Source organism: Acipenser ruthenus, chromosome 23 (assembly GCF_902713425.1).
Source record: "Acipenser ruthenus chromosome 23, fAciRut3.2 maternal haplotype, whole genome shotgun sequence".
NCBI classification, from domain to species: domain Eukaryota; kingdom Metazoa; phylum Chordata; class Actinopteri; order Acipenseriformes; family Acipenseridae; genus Acipenser; species Acipenser ruthenus.
This window is the reverse complement of record NC_081211.1, coordinates 18648368-18675627: the sequence shown is the minus strand read 5'-3', so window position 1 is coordinate 18675627 and position 27260 is coordinate 18648368. Positions and strand designations below refer to the sequence as shown.

Genomic DNA, 27260 nt, shown 5'->3' with positions numbered 1-27260 from the left:
AAATAACACAACACTCAGCAACTATTGCATACTGCTCATTAACACAACTCTGACTCAAATTTGGTAGTTAACCTGCTTAATTAACAAATGACCTCCACTTATGCGATTCCATTCTTCTGTGTATAACCACAATTAACTCTAATAGACAAAACTCTTGCTCATTAATAATCTGAAGGGGCAATTAAACCACACACACCTGTGATAAAAGAAAGAGTTGTTGGTTGTTCTGTTTCTCACATCAATGCGACCCCTTGTTATTACCCTTGTATATTTTGGTTACACAACTGGTTTGATTTATTTTTGATATTATTGGGGGTTCCTTTTTTGGGACCCAAACGTGCATTTTCTCAGATGTGTATGTTTTTTCACTTGCACGCCTTTGGGTGGATTACACAGGTCATGCCGTTGAAAATGGTAAGATTTTGGAAGTGTATCTTAAGTACCATACTAACTTTGTTAAGTTCTTGTGTATATTGAAATTCTAACTTTTCATAGGCATCTTGTATTTATTTATTTTAGTTTTTGTAATTATTAATTTGTGTAGAAAAATCGTACCAGTAGCAAGTAGTTTTAGTGGCACTACGACAGCTGTAAAACCAACTCGCAAAACACACACTCAAAGAAACTAAGCATTTCCCTTTCCCTAAACTTCACCTACTGGCAGTAGTATTTTTGCTAATTTCTTACTAATGTTGATAATTTCTATAAGGTGCTGTTCAGGAAATAATTTGTTAATTTATAAACAGCATGGTTGGGCCATTAAATGGCACTGTGAAGGACACTGCCATTTAAGGGTCCTTACTGTCATACCATATAGACACACAAGTAAACACATAGTCTTAAACTTGGATGCTCGTCCTTTTCCAAGAAAATGACTGCTTTAGAATCTCACATTTGCCATCTCAGTGTTAAAACACGCCGATGACGAAGATAGGCAAACTTTGATGAGGCATTAAATTAAAACTATAGTGTTTTATGGATTTGAATGATAAGAAAGCTAATTGCTTTATTTAATACCAATAATAATAATTCTCTAAAGTACGTCTGTAATAAAAGGTAGCTTGAAATCATTTTGGAGGGCTTGCTCATTCGCCATAATATTTTTTTCCTGCTTCACAGATTGTCCAGAAAATGTGTGGCCAATCAAAATGGAGAACACAACAGCTAATAGTAGCTTTCTTTCGAACTTGCTGCCGAATCCTGATTTGCAAAAGGCAATATCGGATGCATTGGACAATAATCTTAACAGTGTGTCCCCAACACACCGGTCCTCAAATTACATTGAAGATAGTCAGGAGTATTTTTAATTTCGGTGAACGATCATCAAGGCTGACCCCAGCTTTTGATGTGCCACACCAAACAACACGATACTGAAGTTGGCTGCTTATTTGAACAGCTTCTTATTTGCATCCCGCAAATGTAACACAAATTGAATAAGTAACTGGGGTATTTCAGGGTTAAACTTGCTTTGGGCCACTTATTTCAAAGTTGATTCTCACAGAGGGGGAACCCCTCTACGTCCCCCATATGTATTCATCCCGGCCCAAAACGTGATGCACTGCTACTTAAGTTATCAACTTTGTCCATTTTAATTGGCCAAGAATTGTGGCGCATGAGCAAGCCCTTTAGATTTCAAGCTACTTATTTTATATTACATACATACTACTTCTTCTTCTCTGTATTAAAATGCATCATCATTTGAGCCTTTTCGTGGAAAGTGTATGCCTATCTTCGTCACTGGAGTGTGTTAATACTGAGATGGCAAATGTGAAATACTGATTTTAGTCATTTGCTTGGAAAAGGAGAAGCATCCAATTATAAGACCATGTATTTATGCATCTATATGGTATGACAGTAAGGACCCCAAGTGTGTCCTTCACATTGCCATTTAATGTTCCAACCATACTGTTTATAAATTATAAATCTTGAACATAAATAAACCATACTGTTTGTAAATTAACTGTCCTGAAAATAAATTAGCCGTAGTGTTGGTAAATTAAGCATCTTAAATAAATTAACCATATTTATAAATTAAGCAATTCATTATTTCCTGAATGACGCCTCATAAAGAATCTCCTGTAAAGTAGGTGGCATTTAAATGAGTTTTTCATATTTCAGTCCGGATACTTAATTTAATGGTGGCTTACAATTTCTTTAACAAAAAACAAAGAATCTCTTCCAACTTCAATTTGTTATTGGAATGCAAACATTTGATTTGTAATGGGAATAAATCACAGCTTGGAAATTAGGATCAGGGTTTTTTTTATTAATATAAAGATCACAATCGGAAATGCCTACCTGTCTTGTTTGAAGAACCCGGAATTCTAACTCAATGTTTTGAAGTTATGAAATAAATAAACATATATACAAATTCTAACTATAATGAACTGGAACAAAGATTATTAATTTAATATGTACAGAACAATAACGAATATTGGAATACAATAAAGTTATGAACTTCAAAGGGACCCAGGTTCTGAATTTCCTGTACCTGTGGTGTTATGCCAAATACTAGTGTCATAGGACGTGTCGCCTTTGTAGCCATGCACATGAGAATTCATTTTCACATGCCTAGTTAATTTTTTTTGCTATCTTTTGAATCTTGTCTGCAAAAAATTGTTGCATTTCAACGGTTTTGTATTGAAATGTAATAATGAAAGTCAACGAAAGAACTGGTTTCTCTGGACAGTAGTGTGTACTGAAGGCTAAACTTTTGAAGAATGCATTATTAAACAGGTACAAATTAATTATACTGTAACATTGAACTTGGTTGAGGACACTGCTGTTTTAAATAAGCTATGCTCCTAACGTATACAGTACACGTTTTAATTATTGTAAGAACCTGTTGCTGAGTATCCAATCTTAACTTTAGTCTATTTGTTTTTTAAATAAAAATGTATTTCAAAAAAGTGTCAGAACTTTTTTGTATCCTCAGCACAGATTGCACACATTGAAGTAAATGAAGACCGTGTTCTGCTCCGCTACAGTAGTAAATGCGCTAATTAGCAGATCAAAAAAAAAATTTTTAAATGATTTAAAATATCAAATCACTACGGTTACACAATATATTGTAAGTTTTTTATTATTTTATTTTTTACAATTGTGCGACGCTATTTGGCCCCTGAGGTGCCAGATCCTGCCATGCCACACTATTTGGCACAACACCGGTCCTGATCTTGATTGGTGGATTACATTTCGGAGGTTTCTGATGTGATACAGGCCGGGAGCGGTTCAACATTGGGACTGCTTGCATGTACTTCCAGCACTGTGTACACGATTGTATGATAATGTGATGTTTTTGTTTCACAGAGGATGATCAATTTCCAGGAGTTTTCAAAAGGATTCAGTTCATTTACTCCACGAGCTTCATTTCGACGGAAGTTCGGGAGCTACAACACGTTTATTGTGAACCGCCCATTGGCTGATACGAAGGTGAGTGTTAAGATGCAGTAAGCAGAGGCATGCATGCACACCCCTGGCCTCTGCTGTACGGTTTGTGATTGCGTGTGCTGGTTCCAGTTTCCCGGAGTGGGAAGCACAATTTTAAGTTTAAGAAGGCTTAGGGATTATCTGGAGGTGCATCATGGACAAATCTCAACGCCATTACATTGTGAAACCAAATCTATGTATCGTAATGCATATACTGACCACTTAAAGAAATAAGAGCCCCCAATTTTAATGAAACAGAGTGCGAGGTGTAGGGTTGTGTTAACTTTATTATTTATTAATGAATCGGACAATTCTACTTTTATAATTATTCGAATTACACAGTTTATTGATTTTACTGAAAGATTATTAAGATAAATACATGATTACATTTTTTACAGTCATTGGTTATTCAAGATACAGAAACATCACAAGGAGGCTGTGTGGTCCAGTGGTTAAAGAAAAGGGCTTGTAACCAGGAGGTCCCCGGTTCAAATCCAACCTCAGCTACTGACTCTGTGTGACCTTGAGCAAGTCACTTAACCTCCTTGTGCTCAGTCTTTCGGGTGAGATGTAATTGTAAGTGAATCTGCAGCTGATGCATATTCACGCACCCTAGTCTCTGTAAGTCGCCTTGGATAAAGGCGTCTGCTAAACAAACAAATAATAATATTGCAACCCGTTCTTCTGGTCTAATAATGGTAGTCGCCTAAAAATAGGAATTATTCATTACCTTCCACTAGGAACACCCTTTCAGAACAGGTCCAGAAGTAAATAGTCTCCTCTAAGCTTTATACAGTTTTGCAGTTCATTTGGCTCTGAACATCTGCAGTCTTAATGTTATGGAATTCCATACTCCTAACATCTTGTTTTGTTTCACATTAGTGGATACAGTACTTTCACATATAATGGACCCATGCAATAGTATATCATTTCACCCTCTCAGCATTATTATTATTATTATTATTATATTTCTTAGACACCCTTATCCAGGGCGACTTAAAGTCATAAACAAATACATTTCAAGAAGCATTTAACCCCTTAAGTCCCTGCAATAGGAAACTCTCATACACGCTAACACCAGGTTCACATTGGACTCCTTCCAAATGCATATCTGTACGCAGAATACAATATTGCATGTTTATTTCAAACCTTATAAAGTTCAGTAAACGCTTAACTGCACTCGTTTCCAAAAGCTTGCATGTTTGGGTTTAAGAATGAAATGGGTTGCCAAGTCAAACTGGCCCAAAACTAGTTCTATTAATATGTAGTACTAGCAGGAGTAGTAGTAGTGTTCTTGTGTCCAAATCTTTAACCTCCGTATCCTTACAGAGTGCGACCCTGGCGCTTCAGAGCGTACACCACATCCATAGCGGTGACGGTCTTTCTCTTGGCGTGCTCAGTGTAGGTAACGGCATTCCGGATCACATTCTCACGGAAAACCTTCAGCACCCCGCGGGTCTCTTCATAGATCAGCCCGGAGATTCACTTCACTCCTCCGCAGCGAGCCAAGCGGCGGATAGCGGGCTTGGTGATGCCCTGGATGTTATCACGGAGCACTTTACGATAATGCTTAGCGCCCACTTTTCCGAATCCTTTACCTCCCTTTCCACGACCAGACATCTTCATACTACTATGACAATAGTAATATGCAGCATACAGCGATTTGAAACAGGATACTTGTTAACGGGTCAAATAGTGGGGAATTTTGAAGTTGATAGTCATAGGGCTTTAGTTTATACAAATATATTATTGTGATTGAAGTATTGGTTGCATGCAGTCCAACACAACACATACTGCATACAGTTTAAATAAATTTGCTTGCTGCCTTTATACAGTAGAGGTTGTTGAATTTGATTTAGATTGTGATTATCAATGTGCTGACTGGCTTTACCTCAGAGTTGACTTTACATCCGATTTCAGTTGCACCCAACAGTGGTTAGGTGGACTTAGTTTTGGTTTCATTTGATTGGTGCCCCACAAGATAATCCCAACTGTGTCTTAACTTTTTTTTACCACTTGGTCCTTTGTGTAAATATTAATAGTTGGCTAAATTAGTTTTTGTGTTTTAATCCATTGTGCCTCTGTCTGCTAACCTAGCTCCCTTCCCAGATGTGCTGAATGCATTCCTAAACAATGGGAGCCATTTTATTGAAGTCCAAGGATAGGGGGGCATAGCACCACCACAAAAGTTGTCTGTTTGAGTTTGCTGGGAAATCAATAGGCCGTAACTTGTTTGCTTGCTAGAAATTAATATGAATACATGTGTTGTCCTTTTGAGAAATAAAATGGTAAAACAAAGCTTTTGTTAGCTATCTTTTATTACTGTGAGCACCTAAGATCAATACACTTTCAAAAACATATATATATATTTTTTAAATAAAAAAAATGTGAAGATGATAAATGCTTGAGCTATTTGCCTCATTGGTGTAACTGTGTACCTTTACACAGCTGATGGCATTAGGTAAAACCGTTTCTTATGAGTATTTTTGAAGTTATGGATGAATAAAGGAAGAAAGCTTTTCTTGCAGAAACCACACTTCCTTTTGTGGCCCGTTGCTATGGTAAAACTTCCTGTGGTGGCAGGAAATGGTAGTGACTTTAGAATAAAAGGATGTGATGAAGTGTCTCTATGAAAAGTGCCTCATACCTACATGGTGCTTTCATACAACCCGCTTCACAGTTTGGGACTTTAGAAACAACTGATGCCCTAAACTTGGGATATGTCTAAAAAAATGAAACATCTTGGCGTTCCAAATGGCCACCTGGTGAGTCTTGAGATGGTTTTGTTTTATGTGAGTCGAATGTTAGAACGATTCCAAATCGTGGGGGGGGGGGGGGGGGGAGATTGTCAATTTATATAGGCTGTGTGGTCCAGTGGTTAAAGAAACAGGCTTGGAACTAGGAGATTCTTGGTTCAAATCCCACCTCAGCCACTGACTCATTGAGTGACTCTGAGCAAGGGTCACTTAACCTCGTTGTGCTCTGTCTTTCGGGTGAGACGTAGTTGTAAGTGACTCTGCAGCTGATGTATAGTTCACACACCCTAGTCTCTGTAAGTCGCCTTGGATGAAGGCGTCTGCTAAATAAACAAATAATAATACAGCCTAACTTGGTATTTCTGTGAGAATTGTTTTGAACAGTTACATTGGAATTGCAAAGGTAACTGATTTTGTAATGTGAAAATAAAATTAAAATGGAGTGTTGGCACGGATTGTTCTTGGTAAACCATTATGTTCTATAATTCTGTGTTTGAGGATCACCAGTATTTTCTTTTTTGGGTACTACCTCCAGGATCAGTTACCCAAATATCTCAATATTGTTCACGATTCATGCAAGCAGAGGTGCGACACCATAAGAGTAGCTTGTAGATCAAATTTCAATTTATTTTATTATTTAAAAAGAACAGTTAAAAACCGAGCAACGTTTCGTCCAGACAGCCTTCATCAAGCTGTGGTCACAGCGCTCTCCAGTAAATACATTAACACCTCAATTAGTTAATTAGTGATTCAATCATTCAGAAAGAACTATTAAATAGTTATCATGATATGTGCAAACAATACTATTTAAGATACCGTAAATCTTAACATAGATACTGTATGTTCAGCTTCCACAGACATTTTATCAAATAAACCGTATAATTGGATCCTTAATATAATATTTCTGTGCAGAGTATGGATGGTGGAAGATCTTGGATCTAATCATATTTTTGCACAATGTCCGCATGGTTTAGTGAAAACAAGACAATCACCTCCAAGTGCTGCAAATTGTGATGTCATGCGGGGAAAGGAAGTGCCGCTATAATTAAAAACTACCTTGGGGAATCTACACAAACTGGAATATGAACAAGTTTCGCCTGGGAAACTGTGGTAAACTGACACCAATGATGCTTTGTGTCAAAATCTAATACGAGTGTAGGACACTGCAGTTTTAATGAAACAAAAAAGACGATTGGTTGCAAAACCAAATATTACACATACAGTAAGGGTGGTGCTTAGAGACTGGAAACCACACAATGTGCTGCATCTTCAAACATTGGGACATTCAAAAACATTTCTGCTTTAAATTAGGTGGCATCCAGATCGTGTCTTTGATGTGGTTGGATATTACCTTCCTCCAATATTGGGATGATTTATACATTTTAAAGTTCTGCATTGATCTGTGAAATCACAGTTCCTAGTCAATTATCCCACCACAGCCCCGAGATTAAACTACTTTCCCAGTGATTATTTCTGTGGTTTGAATGATAACTTTAAGTTCTGAGCTGAAATGCAGTTTCTTTTTTACCTCAATGGTGATGGGAAATGTCCTTTGATAAAGGCTGCGTATTTCTACAGCAAGGTCATGTAGTGGAAACGCAGTGGGCAGGATTGTGGCTTAGTAAATGTCAAATGTGTGTTTATGAGGATGCCTTAACTGAAGCGAGGTACTGCGTGCTGTTCCCACTTCTGGTGATTTCCATTCTGAGGAGGTAGGATGTCAAATTAAAAACAGAAAGGTCTGTAGCTTATCTGGGGCTGGATGATGATACAATTCCCATTCGTATGGACTTTCTCCTGAGTTGGTAGTTCTCCTCTCGTACTCTTTCTCTTTTCATGTGGTGTTTTTTTTTTATATATAATTAAACCATACCACTGTTCATTCCCATAAGAGGGGGACTGAATTCAAGAAATCTTATGATACTGTTTAATTGTAACAACCACCGCCAACCCCAGCATCTCTTGACTGACAGATTGGTTGCCTACAGGGTAAAGGGAACAAAACATTTAGCTAGCAGTGGTGCTGCTTTTTTTAAGCTTTAGATGAGTCAAACACAATTACACATTGTTCAGTACAATTTATAATCAATATTATGTAAATAGTGTACCTTTCCCTTTAGAAATGTACTTGCATGCATTGCTAGGTAACTACCAATCGTAACTACCAATCATATTTTTTAAACACATTCAATCTGGAACAAAACCACTTTATTCTTTAGTGCACTAAGATGGAAGTTAAAACATTTCCTAATTATTACGTTTCTATTAACTACAATAATGTTATGCAATACACAATACAAAAAAACCCAAAACATATTACGCAACTGCATACAGTCAGAAACCATATGACCAATGTTTTATTTCAAACAATTGCTCCTGTAATAAATACATCTAAAAGTTGGGAAGCTAGCAATGAGCTGCCAAAAATACTTTACCATAATGACCTTCTACTCTCTGTGTATGGAGCCAGAAATTCCATCACTTTCATGTACTGCCCTTCTTTTCTGACTGTTAGGCCCTGACTGCTCTTGCCCTGTTATGTCTCACAGGTTAGGCCATTGTTTCTTTAATTCCTCAACTACAATTGAAATACAAAGTATCTGCTTGTAATAACCTATACTGCACAAAATCCACGTGTTCATGTATGCGATCAGTTCATAATGTCATGTTTTATAATCCATATCATTCACACCCAAGTCCACGGCAATGTCTTTCCATATGTGTTCTTTTTTACCCCCCAAAGTCTTTGTTGGATTTATCATACTGTAATTTCTGTTTGGCGACACACACAATTCCATTTTGTTCAGGGAACTGCAGGAGTCCACATGTCTTCCCAGTTGTTGTAATTTTTAACGCACATCAAATCGGATCAAATCAAACTTGTTTCGATTCCAAAATTGAGGCATCACCGTCGTACGACAACTCCGGACTCAGTGTACAAGGTGCAATAGGAAATGCACATGATCATTAGTTTTTTTTAGACGCACGTTAAAATTGGATGCATGATCGGTACCGTTAAGGCTTTAGTCTGTGCCAATAATTGAGCTCACACTGAAGGCGGAAGGCATCCCACATACGTGAACTCAAGTTTCTATTTAAACTGTTCTGTATTGAGTAAATGTTGTGTTGACATGTTAAGCATTTTAAAAAATACTTTATTTAAAAAAACAAAACCATGTTATCAACATTAAATACTTGAAGCAAACCAGCAAAGACATTGTGCCGTATCAGTGGATTTTGCATCTCTAGAGAATGAAAGGTCTCTGAGGTTTGAGCCATTATAAGTTATGGAGGTAACTTTTGCAACATTATGGAAATCTAAGCTAACAAATAAGTTTTAGTGTTAAACACGCTGAGGACAATCTGTAGGACCTAAATATGTTCATTTTTTTTTTATTTGTTTTAAATTAAATGAAAATAAAGAACTTGAGTGCGGACCTTTAGCTGTTTTGTTTAGTAGTACAGTACAAAACATTTGGACGAGTTTGGTATTTTTCAAACAAATATGTGCTGGTCCTGACAAATCACAATTGCTTACTGTACTTTAGCAGCCATCAGTCCCAGCCACATTTGAGGCAAGGTGTCTCTTGTGGTGATGGTCAGTCTACATTAACAAATGACACATTTGAAGGGAAAATCCCTCAACAATGATGCACCCTTTTTTGTTTTGAAAACCTCCTCCCACGTGGCCTGTCTACTACACTATCCCCTCGTATAATTATATCATTTACCTGTATCTTACGCAACACCTTATGTTTGTTTTTGTATCCCACAGAATTCACATTAACAAAAATGATAGAAATGTAAATTCAATTGATAGAAGGAAATTGATCTTAAGCAGAACAAAAATGTGTTTTAACATACATGATTGGGCACTTCTGCTATCCTTTTATAGATTGTTTTTTAAATTATTATTATTTATTTATTAGCAGACACCCTTATCCAGGGAGACTTACAATTGTTACAAGATATCACATTGTACACATTATACAGATATCACATTATCTTTACATACAATTACCCATTTATACAGTTGGGTTTTTACTGCAGCAATCTAGGTAAAATACCTTGCTCAAGGGTACAACAGCAGTGTCCCCCACCTGAACCCACGACCCTCCGGTCAAGAGTCCAGAGCCCTAACCACTACTCCACACTGCTGCCCAAATCCAGAGCGAATAGTTCACCATATTAACCATTTATATTGAAATACAATTAATATCAACAGTTTGTTAGTCTTATTTTTGGGAGTTTAGAATGCCTAAAACCTGTACCTTAAGGTTAACCTAATCTCGTCGCTGTACAGTTTTTGTTAATTTGTATTTTCATACCCAGTGAGTTGTAAAACAGAAATGGTGTTGGGTTTTGTTTCTTCAGGTTAGGGTTGCTGATGGGTGTAGCCGTGTATAACTATGGAACATGCAGCAGACATGGACACACCTATATCCTGTCTGTGTGTAATCATGGCAAGGGTCATATCAGATGTGCAAGTAAATGCAAGCTGTTGTGATTTGTTCATGTTTTGCTTTGTTGTATTAATCTCTTATCAATATTGTTATCTGAACATTCAGTACTATGCAAATTTTGGAAATTACTAAAGTTACATAACTAACACATAACCACTGCGTGTGGAATATCTTTACTTAATCTCTTAATTAGTGTATTTGAAGATAAACATCCACTTTTTGCATGGTTTTAACAGCACAGTGGCAAATGCTTTGAGTATAGTCCCTTGTATGCTAACAGCTTATTTTAGTGTTGTTCAATGGGCTTGTTTCGTTCATGTTCAGTGCATTATCCAAAAGTAAAGATAGCAACCTGTACATCTATAGTCTTCCATATTGACTTGTTAGGAATTCAATATAACGATAACTAATGACCTGGATCATGTTTTATTATGAGGGAGGGGGGTTTAATTTGGCAAGTATTGTATTTGAACATTTGTATTTGTATAAAAATTTGTGTGAAACATGCAGTGTGTACTTCTGCAGCCTCCCCTTTTTTTGTAAAGTGTATTGTTGTGTTTTTTTGGACGGAGCACTTGTGTGGTTATTTTTTAACTTTTGACCCTGCGTTGCTCCCGTCTCCTATGAAAAGTTTATTAGATTTTTTTATGTGTATCCTCTGTTGGCTAGATGAGGGAATGATGAGAAACTGGTCACAGTGACTCTGGCCTTAAGTGTGTTCAGCGTGCATATTGGCCACTATGTGCAGGGGTCTAACAGAAAGCCACAGCTGAAAATGATCAAACTAGAGCTCTCATTAATGTGAAAAGTAGATTGCACTGACACATGGAAAAATGTAAGTTTACCATATAGGCAGACAGGTGCCTCTCCAAACACACAGGCTAAAGTATGTCCAGACCCTGGATAGATGTAAAAGCACAGAATCCATATCTCTGACCCCCATATTGGAGTTTTATATTAAACTAAAAACTTTTTTGAGCCCTTTGCATTCACAGTATCTATCTTCATTGCAAGTTTCCCCACAGATATGTATTCAATCAACTTGACCTTTGTATTCAAATAAGTAGTCTGGAGATGTACATTCTTTTCATTGTTTGTTTGTTTATATATATATATATATATATATATATATATATATATATATATATATATATATATATATATATATATATATATATATAATTATATAAATAAAATGTATTCAAGATGGCTGATATTTCTTTTGTTTTCTTACAGTCCCTGGCAGTCTCAGATGGAGGTAGGTGTTGTAACATTTCTTTCAAACACATATTGAGCAAGTACTGTTTGGTATAGTTTGTATTGTGCATACACAAGCTTCTAACCTAATACACCATGGTAGCCTTTTCAATTTGAAAGGTTTTGAGTACTGGACAGTGAACTGGGGCTCCAGAAACTTTGATTCGGCTACTTTCTTGAAGTTTCTCATCCCTGTGCCAAACTTGAAGCCACACAATGAGTGCCGATTTTGCTTCTGTTGACAGTGATGTAAAGTCAGAGTCAATATTAAGGCCACCATTGTATTCAGTATGAAGAGTTTCACACCTCCCTAAAAAGTTAACCATGTTATAAACTACCATTTGTTTGAAAAGCCTCAAAACCTGGATGCGTGATGTAACTCATTTTCATTTTAGAAAAAAACTATGCAGTATATTGAACCCTAAAACTGACTTAGATTAAATCATATAAATACATGTTAAACTATTCAATAAAATGTTAACCAGATAAATTGGCTATACTTTTTAAACATACGGTAGTAATTTAGATTGCGTATGTTCTGTAAGTAGGTTATGTATTTTGCATGCCTAATGTTGTATGTTTGTTGCATATGTATGTTGACACAGTTGGTTCATTCTTTCAATTGCATTTCTTAATACTTAAGGCATTGTTAATACCCACATTTAAAAGATGGAATGGAAAGTGATATGAATTTGGAAAAATCAATACATAACATGCATACATAGTTTTTAAATGTCAGTACAGAGCCAATTGAGAGCCATTTGACAAATCTCATGCAACATGCCTGGTGTCCAACAAGAGATCTTCCATGTGCTGTAGGCTGTGGAAACTGTTCTGTCAATTGATTTAACAAAACACATGTGCAAGTGATGTGGGTTATGCAAGCAGGTTACTTAAGCATGTAGGTTACTTAAGCATGTAGGTTATGTGTTTTGACACATTTTAAGGCCAAAAGTGTTTGGGTTTTAATTTTTTTAATTGACCATTTAATAGGGATGCACTTAATACTGAAGTAACATGATTTCTTTTAACAAATTACTGCCATATGACAAATGATTTAATGAATCACAGGTTACATGTATGTATTATGTTAGCATGTACAGTGACATGCTTTCTTTCTTGCCATTTTTTAGGTTGATGCTTTAGTATTTTTAAAATCAAACCGTTTCGGTTTATCCATTTTTGGTGTGCGTTGATCCAGTTAGGGTTTAGGAATAGTACACAACAGTACACCCCATTTAATTGGGGCTTGAATTTACCAGGGTTTTATTTTTGATTCTATGGTGTCCCTTTGAACTTATTTTGAGCAGATTTATTTTTTCTAATTAAACTCAGAAAAAGCTGTTAATTACAAAACAATATCCTTGTTTTTACCTTTTATATCTTGGCCTGATTCTGTTTCGCTTTATTTGTATTTCCAACAGAGGACAAATGATGTTAATTGCTCATCCCTGATCCTAATTGCATTTCATTCTTGAAGTCGCCTAGTTTTATCGTTGTGCTTTTGTTATTTGTACTTGTTTAATAGTTGCCCTGGCACATTCTTTTCACCCTACAATACCCAGCATGGAGTGTACACTGATAGCAAGTCCATCATTTAAAATCTCATTGATTCGTAGCAAAGACAAAAATAATCTTAACCCAGTTTGTAACAAATATTAATTTATTGGGATGCAGAGACAGCTTAACAACTACTAATTAACATTTAAAGGGAGGTAGAGATTTGGAAAATATAATCCGAAAGGTTCAAGCCCTAATTAATACACATCTGTAACTTAACTTTCATTGGTGGTGTACCCATTCCTGGGTTTAAGTCCTACCTTGTAATAAGTGTATTTTAAATGATCAGGAGTTTGTTTAATGTATTTCATCAATAACTCCTATCAGTTAACATACAGACTAAAATAGTTATTCATTCTGTGCAATCGGTTCACAGCAGCATTACCTGGGGCTTGATTGTTCAAACACCAAGTGCCTGGCCATTTCAATAGTAAACCTGAACAGGGAAGTTTGAAACCCAGGGCTGGGTGCAGGGATAGTACGAGTTTCAAGCCCAGTAAAGGCATTATCTAAGTGTTAAATCTGTTGAATGTTTAAGCACTATAAAAAGTGCTCTCGTTTAACTTTCAAAATAATGACCGCAATTTCCAGTACTTCACCTGTTGCTGCTTCAGTGCGATCTAATTAATTCAGATGTTTTGTTAGCTTCCCTCATATTGTTTTTGAACTTCCTCTGCTTGGTGCATGGAATAGAAGGTTCATTCCCAGTGTCTGTACAGTAGAACTGCTTCTGAGTGTATTTGGCTGAGGAACATGTTTCTATTATCTGAGATTTACACCTTGTGTCCATGGCGCAGCGGTTTCTATGAGTTGCAGGGGGATCCAGAGAAACACGGTGAGTGAGAAGCTGATCAGTGTTGCAGGGCTATGGACATCCACTTGACCAGCTCTGATATTCTGAGTTTGATAACCCTTCTCATGTCAGCGAAGGCCCAGGCTACATCGGCTCTAAACTAGAAACATGTTTACCAGGATTTCATCTTGTCCGGTCAGTAAACAATTAAAAACCAGCAGTGTCTCTTATAGAGCTACATGCTCTTGTAATAAAAGCTGCCTGTTCAGGAATGTGTTTAAAAAGTCAGCTAGTGATGAGTTTCAGAACTCTCCTCTTTATCATAAATAAGTCTCACCTGAGTCTCTAGGTTTACTATTAGGAGACTTCCTGTCCTAGCAGCTCTTGGGGTGGAACAATTTAACAGATGGCTAACTTCTCGAACTCCTGGCTCCTGATGATTTTTCTAAATATTGAATCAAACAGCTTTGAAAGCCAGGAGCCATGACTTGTGTGTTTTTTCTATTTCTGATAAGGCAGTGACGAAATTCAAAATGCAGGGCTTTCCTTTTTTTTCCCCCACTAAACTGAACATAGGTAGGCTGAAGAAACTTTGTGGTTTCAGTTTCTCAAGCCCTAAAATGGCCGTTCCCAATTAATTGACAGTAGCATATTTAGCAAGGAGTCTGATTGTTCATACTGCTTGCACATGTGCTGTTTCCTAACAAGTGCAAGTTGATTTCCTCACCTCTGTATTAATGACTCTGATCCCTTATTGTTACTCCTCATTATATCTTCTAAAATGCTGCTAGAATTTAGCACGTAAAATGATGCACTCGTTCAAGAGTTTAGAATATATATTGGCTGTTAGCCCAGTTTGGCTATCACTGTTGAAATCCTAAAACGTTCTTTTTGCTAAAATTTTCAAGTTACATATGTTGATAAATCACCTTCTTTCTAACTTCTCATGAAACAGTCTAGTTGGACACCACATTACATAAGGCATGGTGTATAATAAAATAAGCCGTCTGTACTAAGAACCCTTTCTGACCTCAGGTTTGCATGGAATGCATTTTGTTTTGTTTGTCTGAAGAGAAAATGTGGCACAATGTCCATGGCCACCAGTGTACAAACAAACTGGGCAGTAGTATCTTGGCTGGGGGGCTGTTTGCACCCCTCTATAGCACCTGTTGTCTGATTTACTGTAGATCTATGAGCAGGCTTTGTTTTGTGCACAGACTTGAACAGCCCTGAGGTGGATGGGCGGCGTGGCAGCAGTCAGAGCCTGAACAGCAACGCCAGCAGGCCCAGTGTGAAGAGTGGGGGTCATCGTGGTGTTGAGGGGTCAGTGGCCAGCTGGGCGGTCTCCTTTGAAAGGCTCCTTGAGGATCCCACTGGGGTCCGCTACTTTACGGTAAGAAGCTCAGAGCAGCAACTGTGAAAACTCCTAAGATGCATTTTTCAACAGGTAGCATAGATCATGTGTTCTGTGACATGCAGCAGATTCAGTTTGGGTGTGTTGAAATGATGCAATTGCCTAACTCGGAATAACAATCTGAAGGGACCATTGAAACCAAAGACTATTGTAATGAAGCAGTGTGTGTTTCTCTGCAAAATGCAAAGATGATATTTGGGGGGGTGCAGTACATACAGTGAATGGCCAGCAATGTAATTCAAGGCAAGACTCTGACCCAGCTCCCTGCCGAAAAAGATCAGCTAAACCAACTTGAGAAATGTCTTGATGAGGTGAAGCGTTTGTGTGGTATTTTGGTTTTTGTTGTCTTTGCTGCTGTAGGCTTGCAATGGAAATGGCTCCACTTGTGGTAACAGCAACACTGCCCTATACATCCCTTATTTTAAAAGGTACTCTACTGTATTTAGTTTAAAATTGATTTTAAAAAAATCACTCTTAATATCACTATAAACATTTCTATAAAACCCTACATTTTATTTTAACTCATCAATATATGTAGTGCGTGTTTTAATTTAATAATTTTCAATGGAACACCTTACATTTTTAAATGATTTAACGCGATTACACCCAGAATTGTGAAACCAGTTTAATATTGTGATTTGTATGTCGACGGATTTCATTTCTGCTGTTACTTTTGATGTTCTTTCATGTTCTTCAGCATCTGGGAAGTAGCTCTGTAAAAATAACTAAATTTCCCTGTGCTCTTTTAAATGGATGTTGCTTCCAGCTCTGGTAATGAGACCTCAGGCCTGTGCAAGTCCACATCATTGACACATGATTCTGTTGTCTTGCAGGAGTTCTTGAAATCCGAAGTTAGTGCTGAGAATATACTATTCTGGCAGGCGTGTGAGAAATTCAGACAGATCCCGGCAGATCGCAAAGATGAGGTATTGCATTCTTTTTTAAATGTATTTTTTGGTTGGCTAATTCAAGCAATTTTATCAAATATAGCCCAACAAAATGGAATCTGTTCCTTCAAATGAGAGTGGGGGATTACATTCATATGTAGTGATCAATGGATATTTATATCTATATAAAATTAGTTTGCTGTAATAATTTCTCAAAATGTATAATGAAACCTAGTAACGGCAGTAAGATGTATTTGATACTATATTGCTTGTGGGTCTGTTTTTTGTCCTGATTTGTGTTTCTTTTGCTTGGTGCAGCTTGCCAGGGAAGCTCGGATGATTTACGACACCTACCTGTCAATCAGTGCGTTCAACGCCATTAACATTGATGACACGGCCCGGATGGAGGAGAGTGAGCTGAGGGACCCCAAGACAGATATGTTTGCAAAACCACAGCAGCAGGTACTGGAGTGGAGTGGTCCATTGTGGCAAAGGCTTCTTCCTTCCTGCAAAAAAAACTTTTCTTTTAAAGAGCTTGGTTTATCTTAGACATGAAGAGGTAGACATAAAAATTCACAAAAGTGCAAGACAAATTACAATTTCTGGTGGTATTGGGGGGAGGGGGGGGGGGGGGGACAATAATAAGTATTCAAGAAAAGGTACTCAAGCACTCGGAACAATTGCAAATAAAGTTAAGGATACGTTTAAAAAACAAAAAATGTAATGAAGCTAGTTGTTTAAATTCTATCATGCGTCACCACGTCTGTGTGCATTGAACTGCAGACACCCTTTTATTTTTACTTCTCCTCCTTCCTCAGATCTTTAAACTCATGAAGTTCGACAGCTATACCCGCTTTGTAAAGTCCCAGCTGTACCAGAGCTGCATGCTTGCCAATGTGGAAGGAGGATCCCTGCCTGACCTTTGCCCTAGCTCCAGGAGCCCAGGTTCTATAAAAAGCCCAGTCAATCACAGCCCAGCATTGAGTGACTCCTCCAAGAAGGTATGTCTTTTCAGTAAATGGTTGCTGGCTGAAAAGTGTGTCATAAACACATTCATATTAAGAGTATGAGTACGGCTTTGTGTGGAGTAGTGGTTAGGGCTCTGGACTCTTGACTGGAGGGTTGTGGGTTCAATCCCAGGTGGGGGACACAGCTGCTGTACCCTTGAGCAAGGTACTTTACCTAGATTGCTCTAATAAAAACCCAACTGTATAAATGGGTAATTGTATGTAAAAATAATGTGATCTTGTAACAATTGTAAATCGCCCTGGATAAGGGTGTCTGCTAAGAAATAAATAATAATAATAATAAATACAGTAGTCTCCGGCTAAGATGGAGAGCCACTAGACACAATATAAATAAATATGTATTACTTGTCATGATGCATGTGCATCAACATATGAAATGAACTGAATAAGTAAAAGAAAAGCAATAGGCAAGTGTATGTTAATAAACTATAATAATAAAGTAACAGACAAAATAAACAGTCAAACTAAATTTTACACAGCAACCCTACACACTTAAAAAAATGCAGTGGCAATATACAAGATATGCACATTATTTAACAGAATGGTGAAGCAACTCACCAGAACGGAGAACACCAAATTGTTCTGCGACCTTGTTCAGGTTTGTTCTGATTCAGGTTTTTTTTCAGGTGCTCGAACAATTTCTAACTTTTTGTAGCCAGAGAAACAGCAGCATGTTTCGCCGTTTGTTTAAATGCCAATTCGTAGCGATGAGGAAATCAGAATACACAACGAGGCAATGATATGACAGCGGTTCTGGAAAGATTGAATAAACCAATCCGTGTGCCTCTAGACACTCTCGTGATGACATGTAGCTTTTGAAAAGACTGAATAAACCATTTTAATTTAAGTTTGAGTTATCAGGTTACAAAACAGTTCTGTATCCATTGTGAACAAATTGCTATCGGTGCCAAGAAGATGTACTTTTAAGCAAAGTTCCTGTTCCTTTTTGTCGGAGCATTTACTATGGGAAGAATCTGTTTCACCAGAAGGGTGTTCCCTTAGGCGAAGTGTTCTCTTAGGAGGTGTTCCTATATGTGGAGACTACTGTATTTAGATAATTTGATAATTGGAGCATGATGAAGTGCTGACACCTGGCATATATATATATATATATATATATATATATATATATATATATATATATATATATATATATATATATATATATATATATATATGAAATTTTCTTGTTTTGTGTTTTTGCAGAAGAAAAAACTGAAAGTGGGGGTATCTCTTCCATTTGACTCGGAAGACTTTGCATCCAGAAAAAGAGCAACACTGGACAGTCGACAGGGTCCAGAGAAATCCAGCAAAAGAGACAAGAGGAGAGAGAAGCGAGGCTCCTGGGGAGGTAGGAACAGAGAACAGGAGACAGGACTTTTGCAGAGTCTCTAAACACCTCTTTAACATTAATATGATCCGCATTACTGTACACCTGCTATATATTCTAGTATTTATTTATTTATTTATTTATTTATTTATAACCACAAGGTTCATACCACAAAATCCTGTTCTCCATTAACAGTTGAGTGATGTGGGTAACACACACAATCAATGAGTGACAGAAGACAAAACACAGAGGGAGACAACAACAACCATCTTATTTGTATTATGTTTTTAAATAAATTCACTTTCAGTTTTTAAGGTCAATGGATATTTCTGCTTAACCTTCAGGGGTTACCACATATATACTAGCTAACATGTTTTGCTGTTTTGATGTACCCACTGAATTGTGTAAAATCTCTGAAATAGGTGGTACACAGTCACAGTGAGGTGTGAGAATATCACGGCACTTCGAGGTTCTCAAAGCAGTCTTTTCATAAAGAAAAGCTTTGTCACTCCAGCTGTTTTTTAGACATCATACATTTGGCTAACAGCATTCAGTCACTAAAGATGGACTGCTGTATTAACACCTGTTTCTATGGCAGAATTCTCTGACCACAGTCAAGCGATGGTGGGGCGCCGTGAGTCCCAGTCCTCAGTCCATTCAGCTGCCAGCCTGGAGCTAGGACAACTTGGGTCCCTTACCAACAAATCTGAGGTACACCTGTCTTCTACTCCCCAGCTGGAGAGGACCACTTAAAAATATCTAAGTAGTGGATGAAATAAAAAAAATCATATAACAAATAAGTTTTAAATTATATGTAGAATATCAGTCAAATGAAGCATCGTTTTTTTGCATGCTTACATTCACATCAAAATCTGAATTTGTCCCTCTCTGCTTATCGACACTTCACACCTAAAAGAAGCAGACAACCAATATTAACAATTATGCCTATGATAATATTTCATGGTCATCTGTTTGCTGTAATATTGTGTCGAAGCTCTCAAGGTGTGCCTGGGGGCTGTGTTTTTGTAACAGAACGGCAGGTCCAGCCCTCGCTGTCAGGATGCAGAGAAGGAGGGCCGCACTGTGAAGTACTGCTGTGTTTACCTCCCTGATGGCACTGCTTCCCTGGCCCCAGCACGCTTCGGGCTCACCGTCCGGGACATGCTGTCTGGAATCTGTGAGAAGAGAGGAATCCCATTGTCTGGAGTCAAGATCTATCTGCAGGACAAGGACAAGGTACAGGATCTCCTGTGGCATGATTAGAGAATACTGTAACAGAACACCCGAGAACAACAATTGTTGTACCGTAGCACTCCTACAAGTGTGTTTTTTTTTTTTAAGCCGTGTGTGACTAATTTAAATGCAAAAGGGCATTTACATGAAATAGAATGGCTGGCTTTATTGGTATGTATTTACCCAGGCATGCTTCCTACTGCTATCTATTAGGGAATTCTAAGTCCTGTCATGCATCAAGACAGGAGTCTATTTCTACTTTTATAACCATGTTTCTCTTTTTAATTTTTTTTCCTCTTTGTAAAAGCCTCTTTCGCTTGACCAAGACAGCTCTGTCCTGATGGACAAGCAGGTGCTGTTGGAGACCAGGATAACATTTGCGTGAGTCTGTGTTTTTATTCATCTATGGCAAGGTAAAGTGGACAGGATTTTGCACAAAATGCTTTCTGTGTTTCAGTGGTCAAAAGAAAATAAATTGTTAATGTTTAATTTTACCTACTGTTAATTTTTTTCAGGTAAATTTAACATACAATACATTATTATTATTACTTATTTCTAGGGCGACTTACTGTATTTAATATATAAATTGAGAGTCTCTCAACGTATGGTGTCCTAATAAAACATCTTAATGAAACCGCACATGCACTAACTTTTCAATAAAGTCTAACCCCAAGCATTGTTTTTAACAAGGAGCAAACATATGCTGCAGGCAAAACACTCCAACACACAAACCTGACCAAGTTCACTTGCAAGAACTTGCAGAAAAATCCTTAAGTTTAAATTTGGCTGGAGAGTGTCTGCCATTATATGATACTCTTTCCAGCTAGATGTACTCACTCAGGCTCAGATTCATGTGGATCATTTAATTATCAATGTATTGAGGTTGTCGTCTGAAAAAGCAGCACTTTTCAATTGGTGGCACGTTCAATTACAACAATCACACCCATGTTATATTATAAATAATTGCATCCTGAGGATCTGGTGACATTGATTTTATTTATTTTTTATTTTTTTGTGTGTGTGCAATTTTAGGTTAGAAATGGTGCCTCTCAATAAAACCATAGGAATTGCAGCTAAATCCAGTAAAAGCTTGCTTGAAGCTCTGGAACCCATCCTGGGGAAGAATGGCCTGAAGTTGCAGGATATGGAAGCTACAATTGTAAGTTAATTTCTTTTGTTTCCCTTGCTGTTATGTTAGGCAATTTAAGTGCAATTTTGACAGCATTATAAATCAGTTTTATAACAGAATTATTTCTTCATTGGCTTGTGTTTTGAAGACTTCACATGTGGTGAATTGTAGGCTACTTTTACATTCAGTGTTCTGAGACTTCAGAATCTGTATAGTGTAATGGGGTGGTGGATTATTGTCCCTTAGATTATATTGTCAAAGAAATGTAATATGCAACATACAGTTTTGATTATTTTTTCTGGCTCTTTCTGTACATTACTGGAACTGCATATAATGGCTGTAGTAACACTTCACATACAGTATAGCTAGAGCAAGTCTTATCCAATTCATAGGACATTCTTTAGCAGGTTATTGATCTCAATATCCAGTGTTTAGCCAACCCCAGGAACAGGGATCATCCTAACAACACTTTTTAAAAAAGAAATGGATTACTTACTTACCTCTGACCTCTTGTGCTGCAGTGTTCTTTGCTAACAATGCTGTTGTGGTCCTCTGTCTTGTGTAGGCTCCTGACCCTCACCCCCAGCTTTTTTTTTTCAAAACATTAAAATATTATCACTACATACAAACTGTAGCTTCTTACACCAAGAGCACACCTGCTGTTGCACAAGGTTTCAGACACACTGTGGGCACAATGAAATGCTTTTGAAAGATGGATAAACTGTTAAGCGAGTGACTTAAACCATGGATGTTGCATCATTTAAATGGTGTAAAGATTCTTTTACTTTTTGCTTTACTGATCATATTTCCGTATTTTTAATCCAGAGTGGAGAAACACATCCTTTAAAAATGAACATGCCAGTCACGTCCCTGGCCAACAAGAAAGTGGTTCTGGACAGAGTAAAAGGTGTGTGGTTGTTTTTTTTTGGTGTTTTAAACCAAACAAAAATGGAACAGCATTTACCGAATCAAACAGCAGCAGGCTGCATGTCCGTATAGTATAAGCAGTGCTTTTTGTTTGTGTGTCCACATTGTAATGGGAGTGGTCTTTAGAGAACAAGCCTACATATTCTGGTCTGATATTGGTGTTTAAAATTCACAGGTAAAGATAACACAACCCCACCCTGTGCTCCAGTGATCCAGGTTAATGTAAGTACTGCCTTCCCTCTAAACAGTATAGGGAAGATAATCTTTGTTCACCATTTTTTTACAGTAAAGCTATACACCCAACTATATAATAAAGGTAATATTTTTGTAAAGTTATTTGACAAATGTAAAAAACTCACAAACCAATACATTCTGGAATGCGTAGTCCTGCTTCTCTTAACTGGTACCAGAGACAGATGAAACATACCAGAATGCATTGGGTTGTGAGTTGAAATGCCTGAACTGTCCTGCTGAACACTGAGCAATATGGTCACCATGACTATAAGACTTGCATGAAGATAACGCAATACAACCACAATGTTGTTTTAATACATAACTGGCTGTCAGTGAAGCCACATTTTGAAGCAAGTTCCAAGATAAGTTTTCATAGGCAAATTAAATAATGAACTGTAAGTAAAAGGTGCTCTTACCACAGAGTGGTTAAAATGTTACAATCTCTGTGTTAGTATATTGAGAAGGGAACTTATTGCAGTATATTGGTGTGTGTACAGTAAGCATGTGTTTGCTTAAGAAATCTTTTGTATAAACTTTGTATAGGCGAGATCAGCAGCAGCTGTGGATGTGAAGAAGGCAGAAATGCCCTTGCTGGCCAGAAACCAAATCAGAGGGAACACCAAAGCCAGAAATGCTATGCAGAGGAGAACTTACGAAGTGGACGGTATTTGTGTTGGGCTTTTTTTTACGATCCCATGAAGGAGCAAAAAATTATGGAACAATCCTTGTCCAGTTATATTGCCTACAGTTTAATCAAAACTGGACAATTCACAATCTGTTGATCAACTTATGTAACAAATGTCCATGCAAAGATTAACCCTACTATGTATAAGCAGTTTATAGCCTAGATATTGCCTAGTCTCGATTTTAAATCTGGGCCAATCGGATCATTTAAGTATTCCATGTCAAGTTCAATGATTTTTCCCCTCAAGATACAGCTCTGTAAGCTGGTCATACACATAGGTGGGTACACTAACTATTATCACCCGGTAGGGATAATAAACGGCATTTACAGAATTTTTATGTATTTGGCACTGTCTCCTATGTTATGTGCTTTTAAATAACCTTTTAATAAAAGTGAAAAAGAGGATTGGCGTTGATTTCTACAATGACATGCTGGATTCAGGCCACATTTAATACAATGATTATTTATAGAGGGAAGCTGTCCTTGAAAGCCATATGGAAGAAATAAGCGGTTTACAGATAAATCGGTACAAATTTTATACAACAATAAATACTACAGGGTGATTCTGCATACCACTGTGAACTGATGCTGTCCTGACCAAGAGTGTTTTTAATTTAATCCCAACAAATCCTTTCCTCATTGCAAAAGGTGCCCACATCAAGCCGGTGCTGCACTCATTAGTCTGCTTCATAGACATTTATGACCCTTGTCTTTTGGTATCTTTGCCCCACAAAACCCTTGAGTATATTTAAATGATCAGGCGCTGAGCAATCAAGCCCCTGTTAAATGGCTCCAACTCTTCATGCAGCTGTACTCTAAAGAGTAAACCTACTTATTCATGGTGTTTTAATTTCAGAGCAGGTTTCTCCAGGGGTCTTATTGTTGCTTCTTGTGCCTACAGGACTGATCGATCTGCTTTCGAAAGTGCAGAGCTGCCGAGTGGATGACCAGCGGGGACTTCTGAATAAGGAGTACTTGGTTATCCCCCAGTTCCTGCAGCTGCCTGTGAAGGAAGAGGAACCAGATGAAGATGAAGGCACCACAGCAGAAGAGACGTTGATTAGTCCGGGACCTGCCAGCAGCATGGTCACGGGTGAGGGCTGCAGGCCGCACACTGAAGCGAACGCAGAAACCATCTCTGCATCTTCACGGTCTAAAGAGGCTCCTTCCAAGGAACTGCATACAAATGAGCTACTAAACCACAGTGCTGGAGCAGACAGTGATTCAGACTGTCAACTCTCGCAAAAGCAACCAAGTAGCGAAACGGCAGACAGCAATGGACCCTCAACACTGGCTCGCTGTGCAAAAACAGAATCTGGTACTGAAAGCGTTCCATGACCGGAGAGACAGATGGAACTTGGATGCACCTTAATAAATATAGATTTCATTTGAATGTTGATGGGTTTCACTTTCATTTTTGCTTTGACTGGAAGATATCCAGCCGTTTTAAATGTTGACCAGTGAATTGTATTTGAATGATCCTGAGTTGCACAGGGAAGGACAGCAGCAGTGAGAGGACAGTGTTGAGTTTTTATTTATATTTCTATTTATTTAATCCATGTACTGTAGGAAGATACACCCCCAGAACCAACCACACTTTAAACCTTCTTATTTTAATTCGAGGCAGACCTGCCAACACACGAAGACCAGTTTCTATGTCCAGGAATTCTTGGTCCGTATTGCCAGATAGCAACTCTTGGACTCCTTTTTTTACTTATCGATGCAAAATAGCACAAATTGTCAAAATTGATCAAAATCCCAACCTGAAGGTAAGTGAAGTGCAGTGTCCTTTTAATAGGAAAACATGAGTCGTTAATGTATTGGAAGATTAACTACTGTAATTGAAGAATGTGGTAAGAAATACATGCATGTGGACTGGGCCATGTTAATTTATTGTTCAATGTGAACACAATGCAACATGACTCATTCACATCTTCTATGTTGACACTATTAGACATGTGATTCAATTAAATTCACATGTGTAGCCAACAGTAACGCAATTGGGTATTTTTTGTTGTTGTCACTCTTCAGTTGGGGAATCTACCGTAAACTTGCATTCCACACAATTCCCAACTGACACTGCAAATATATATATATTTTTTTGGTTTACCTTTTTTTAGTTTGCACTTGGCTTGTGTTTAAGAACTTAAAAGATTGTTCAAGCACTTGTATTGTTTCTTTCTGTTGTACCATTGTAATATAGCATTTAGATTTAAATGCAACCAATTTGAAAGAAAAAAATTAACGTGTACATCTTGCATGTCTAGTTTTATCCATCAAAATTCAATTAATCATTAATATTGTTTTCTTAACACTTGTATTATAAACTATCTAACCTATAGAGGATGTTGCTTAATGTGGGAGTGCAAAGAAAATTAAATGTAATTGGCATTTTTAGTTGGGCAGTCTGTTAAATTTAGACAGGTGCCATACTTTTATTATAGTTTACACTACTCAAGCACCACCTTCAGAATGTTTTCAAAAGTTTGCCATAATACATTTGCATAGATTTGTACATTACCTTACTTTGGAATTTGATATGCTTTGGCGTACCACAACAGGAAATATCACATTGTATTATTCACTCAAATAAAGCACCCTTTTCAACTTCTCAAATAACACACCAGCAAAAAATATTAGCAAAGCATGAATCTGATTTAGTTTCGGTGTATTCCCACATCGACCACAGCGGTGTCAAGAATGAACCAAGGAGCACCAGGAGAAAGTACTGCAAGATGCATGTGGACTCACTAAATAATATATTTCTAGTATTGTTCTTGTTTTGTTCTTTCATTAATTTACATTTCTCTTATTGTGTATGTGATTTGTTCCTATGTGTAAGTTTGCTACCAATGTGTATTTATTTTAGAATTAAGAGAATGCAGTCATGCTTTGCTTTCCTCTGGCATTCCCAGTTTGTTCTCGGCCACTATATGTTCCTACCTCGCTACATACTGTGCTTTGAATACTTGATATTCTTTGAGGGGGTCTGGGGCAAAACCAGCTTAAATAACACCAATTTTCTATTTGAAAAGCTAACTTTTACAGGAAATAGTGGACACTTTTACTGTTGCATAATGAAGGGATTTTCTGACTATGACATGACAAGCAGCTTGCTAGTGCATCAAATATGTCGGCTTTATGTAATGCAATTTTTGTATTTGCACAGTTCCTGTGTGAAGAGGTAAGTGTCTAATTGCTAGATATCAATTCAATGAATGCCTTATGGCATGGGAACTTCACCAAGATCCCCAGCCAAGGCAACCTCAGCAAGCATACGGCACTGTCTGCATGTTCAGTATGAGGCTTTGAAATGTAATGGTGCAGGATGCTATGCCTTGGGAGCCCCTTCTAAGTGTGATGGACTGCAGCAGGTGGCTCCACTTGATACCAGTGACCACAGGGGGCTGGCTTGTTGGCAGGGTAGGACAATAACCAAGGTCCATTTGTCAGGTCATTAAACTAGAATAACATTTTTACAGTGTTAAAAAATGGCAAGACTATTGTGCATACTTTGGAAGATATGACAGGTGAAACTAGGTTTAAATTATGTATGCCTTTTCACCCACAACAGGGGTTTTGTGTAGAATCTGAATTCCAAAGATAATGAACTGCGCAAAGGCAGAAGGAGAAGAATACTCCTAGAATGTAAGGCAGTCAGAATCCTGAAATTTGATACATTTCGTAGGAAATTGCCCCATTTTCTAAATCAAGGAGACACACTTCTTGTGTTGTACTGCTGATACTGTTGTAAATTAAAATCCTGAACATAAGCATTTGGGCACATAAAAGCAGTGTGATTTTTAAAGCCATCTTATCAGTCCAATTTTAGCACTAATCTGACTGTACTTCCACATCAAGTAAGGTGGACCAAGATTAGCATTAAATTGGGTCCATTCAACAAGCAGATTTGTTCTATTTTGAAGGCAACCTATGATGGGCTTCTGTAATTCCTCTCCCTATGCTAAAATCTGTGATGCACACTCGAGTTGTATTTTGTTGCAGTCTCATCCTGTCGAAATCTAATGTGCTAATAACATGCATGTGTTAAATAAAAGTCGTAACAGTGTGCAACCTGTAAGTGTTCTCTTGGGGGTGGGGGGATAAAATAATCCACTGCCACTTTCTGGTTGAA

General features: G+C 37.6%; 1 protein-coding gene and 1 pseudogene across 2 annotated transcripts; one reads left to right on the top strand and one right to left on the bottom strand.

The window, feature by feature from the left end:
* The first annotated feature begins 223 nt into the window (after window positions 1-223).
* LOC117412872 (regulator of G-protein signaling 14) lies at window positions 224-27194 on the top strand. 2 transcript variants are annotated; one of them, XM_058996757.1, is made up of 16 exons: window positions 224-414; window positions 3310-3432; window positions 11885-11906; window positions 15476-15651; window positions 16506-16598; window positions 16878-17021; window positions 17378-17560; window positions 18794-18938; window positions 19516-19628; window positions 19950-20153; window positions 20458-20531; window positions 21183-21309; window positions 22105-22186; window positions 22382-22428; window positions 22984-23104; window positions 24027-27194. In XM_058996757.1, the coding sequence occupies exons 1-16, from the start codon at window positions 352-354 to the stop codon at window positions 24461-24463; spliced, it is 2154 nt and encodes a 717-aa protein (XP_058852740.1). In that variant the 5' UTR covers window positions 224-351; the 3' UTR covers window positions 24464-27194. The 2 variants fall into 2 exon arrangements, with proteins under 2 accessions (XP_058852740.1, XP_033877378.2); XM_034021487.3 differs by lacking the exons at window positions 224-414; window positions 3310-3432 and adding an exon at window positions 6074-6194.
* LOC131699623 (histone H4-like) lies at window positions 4737-5049 on the bottom strand (annotated as a pseudogene).
* Window positions 27195-27260: the final 66 nt, after the last annotated feature.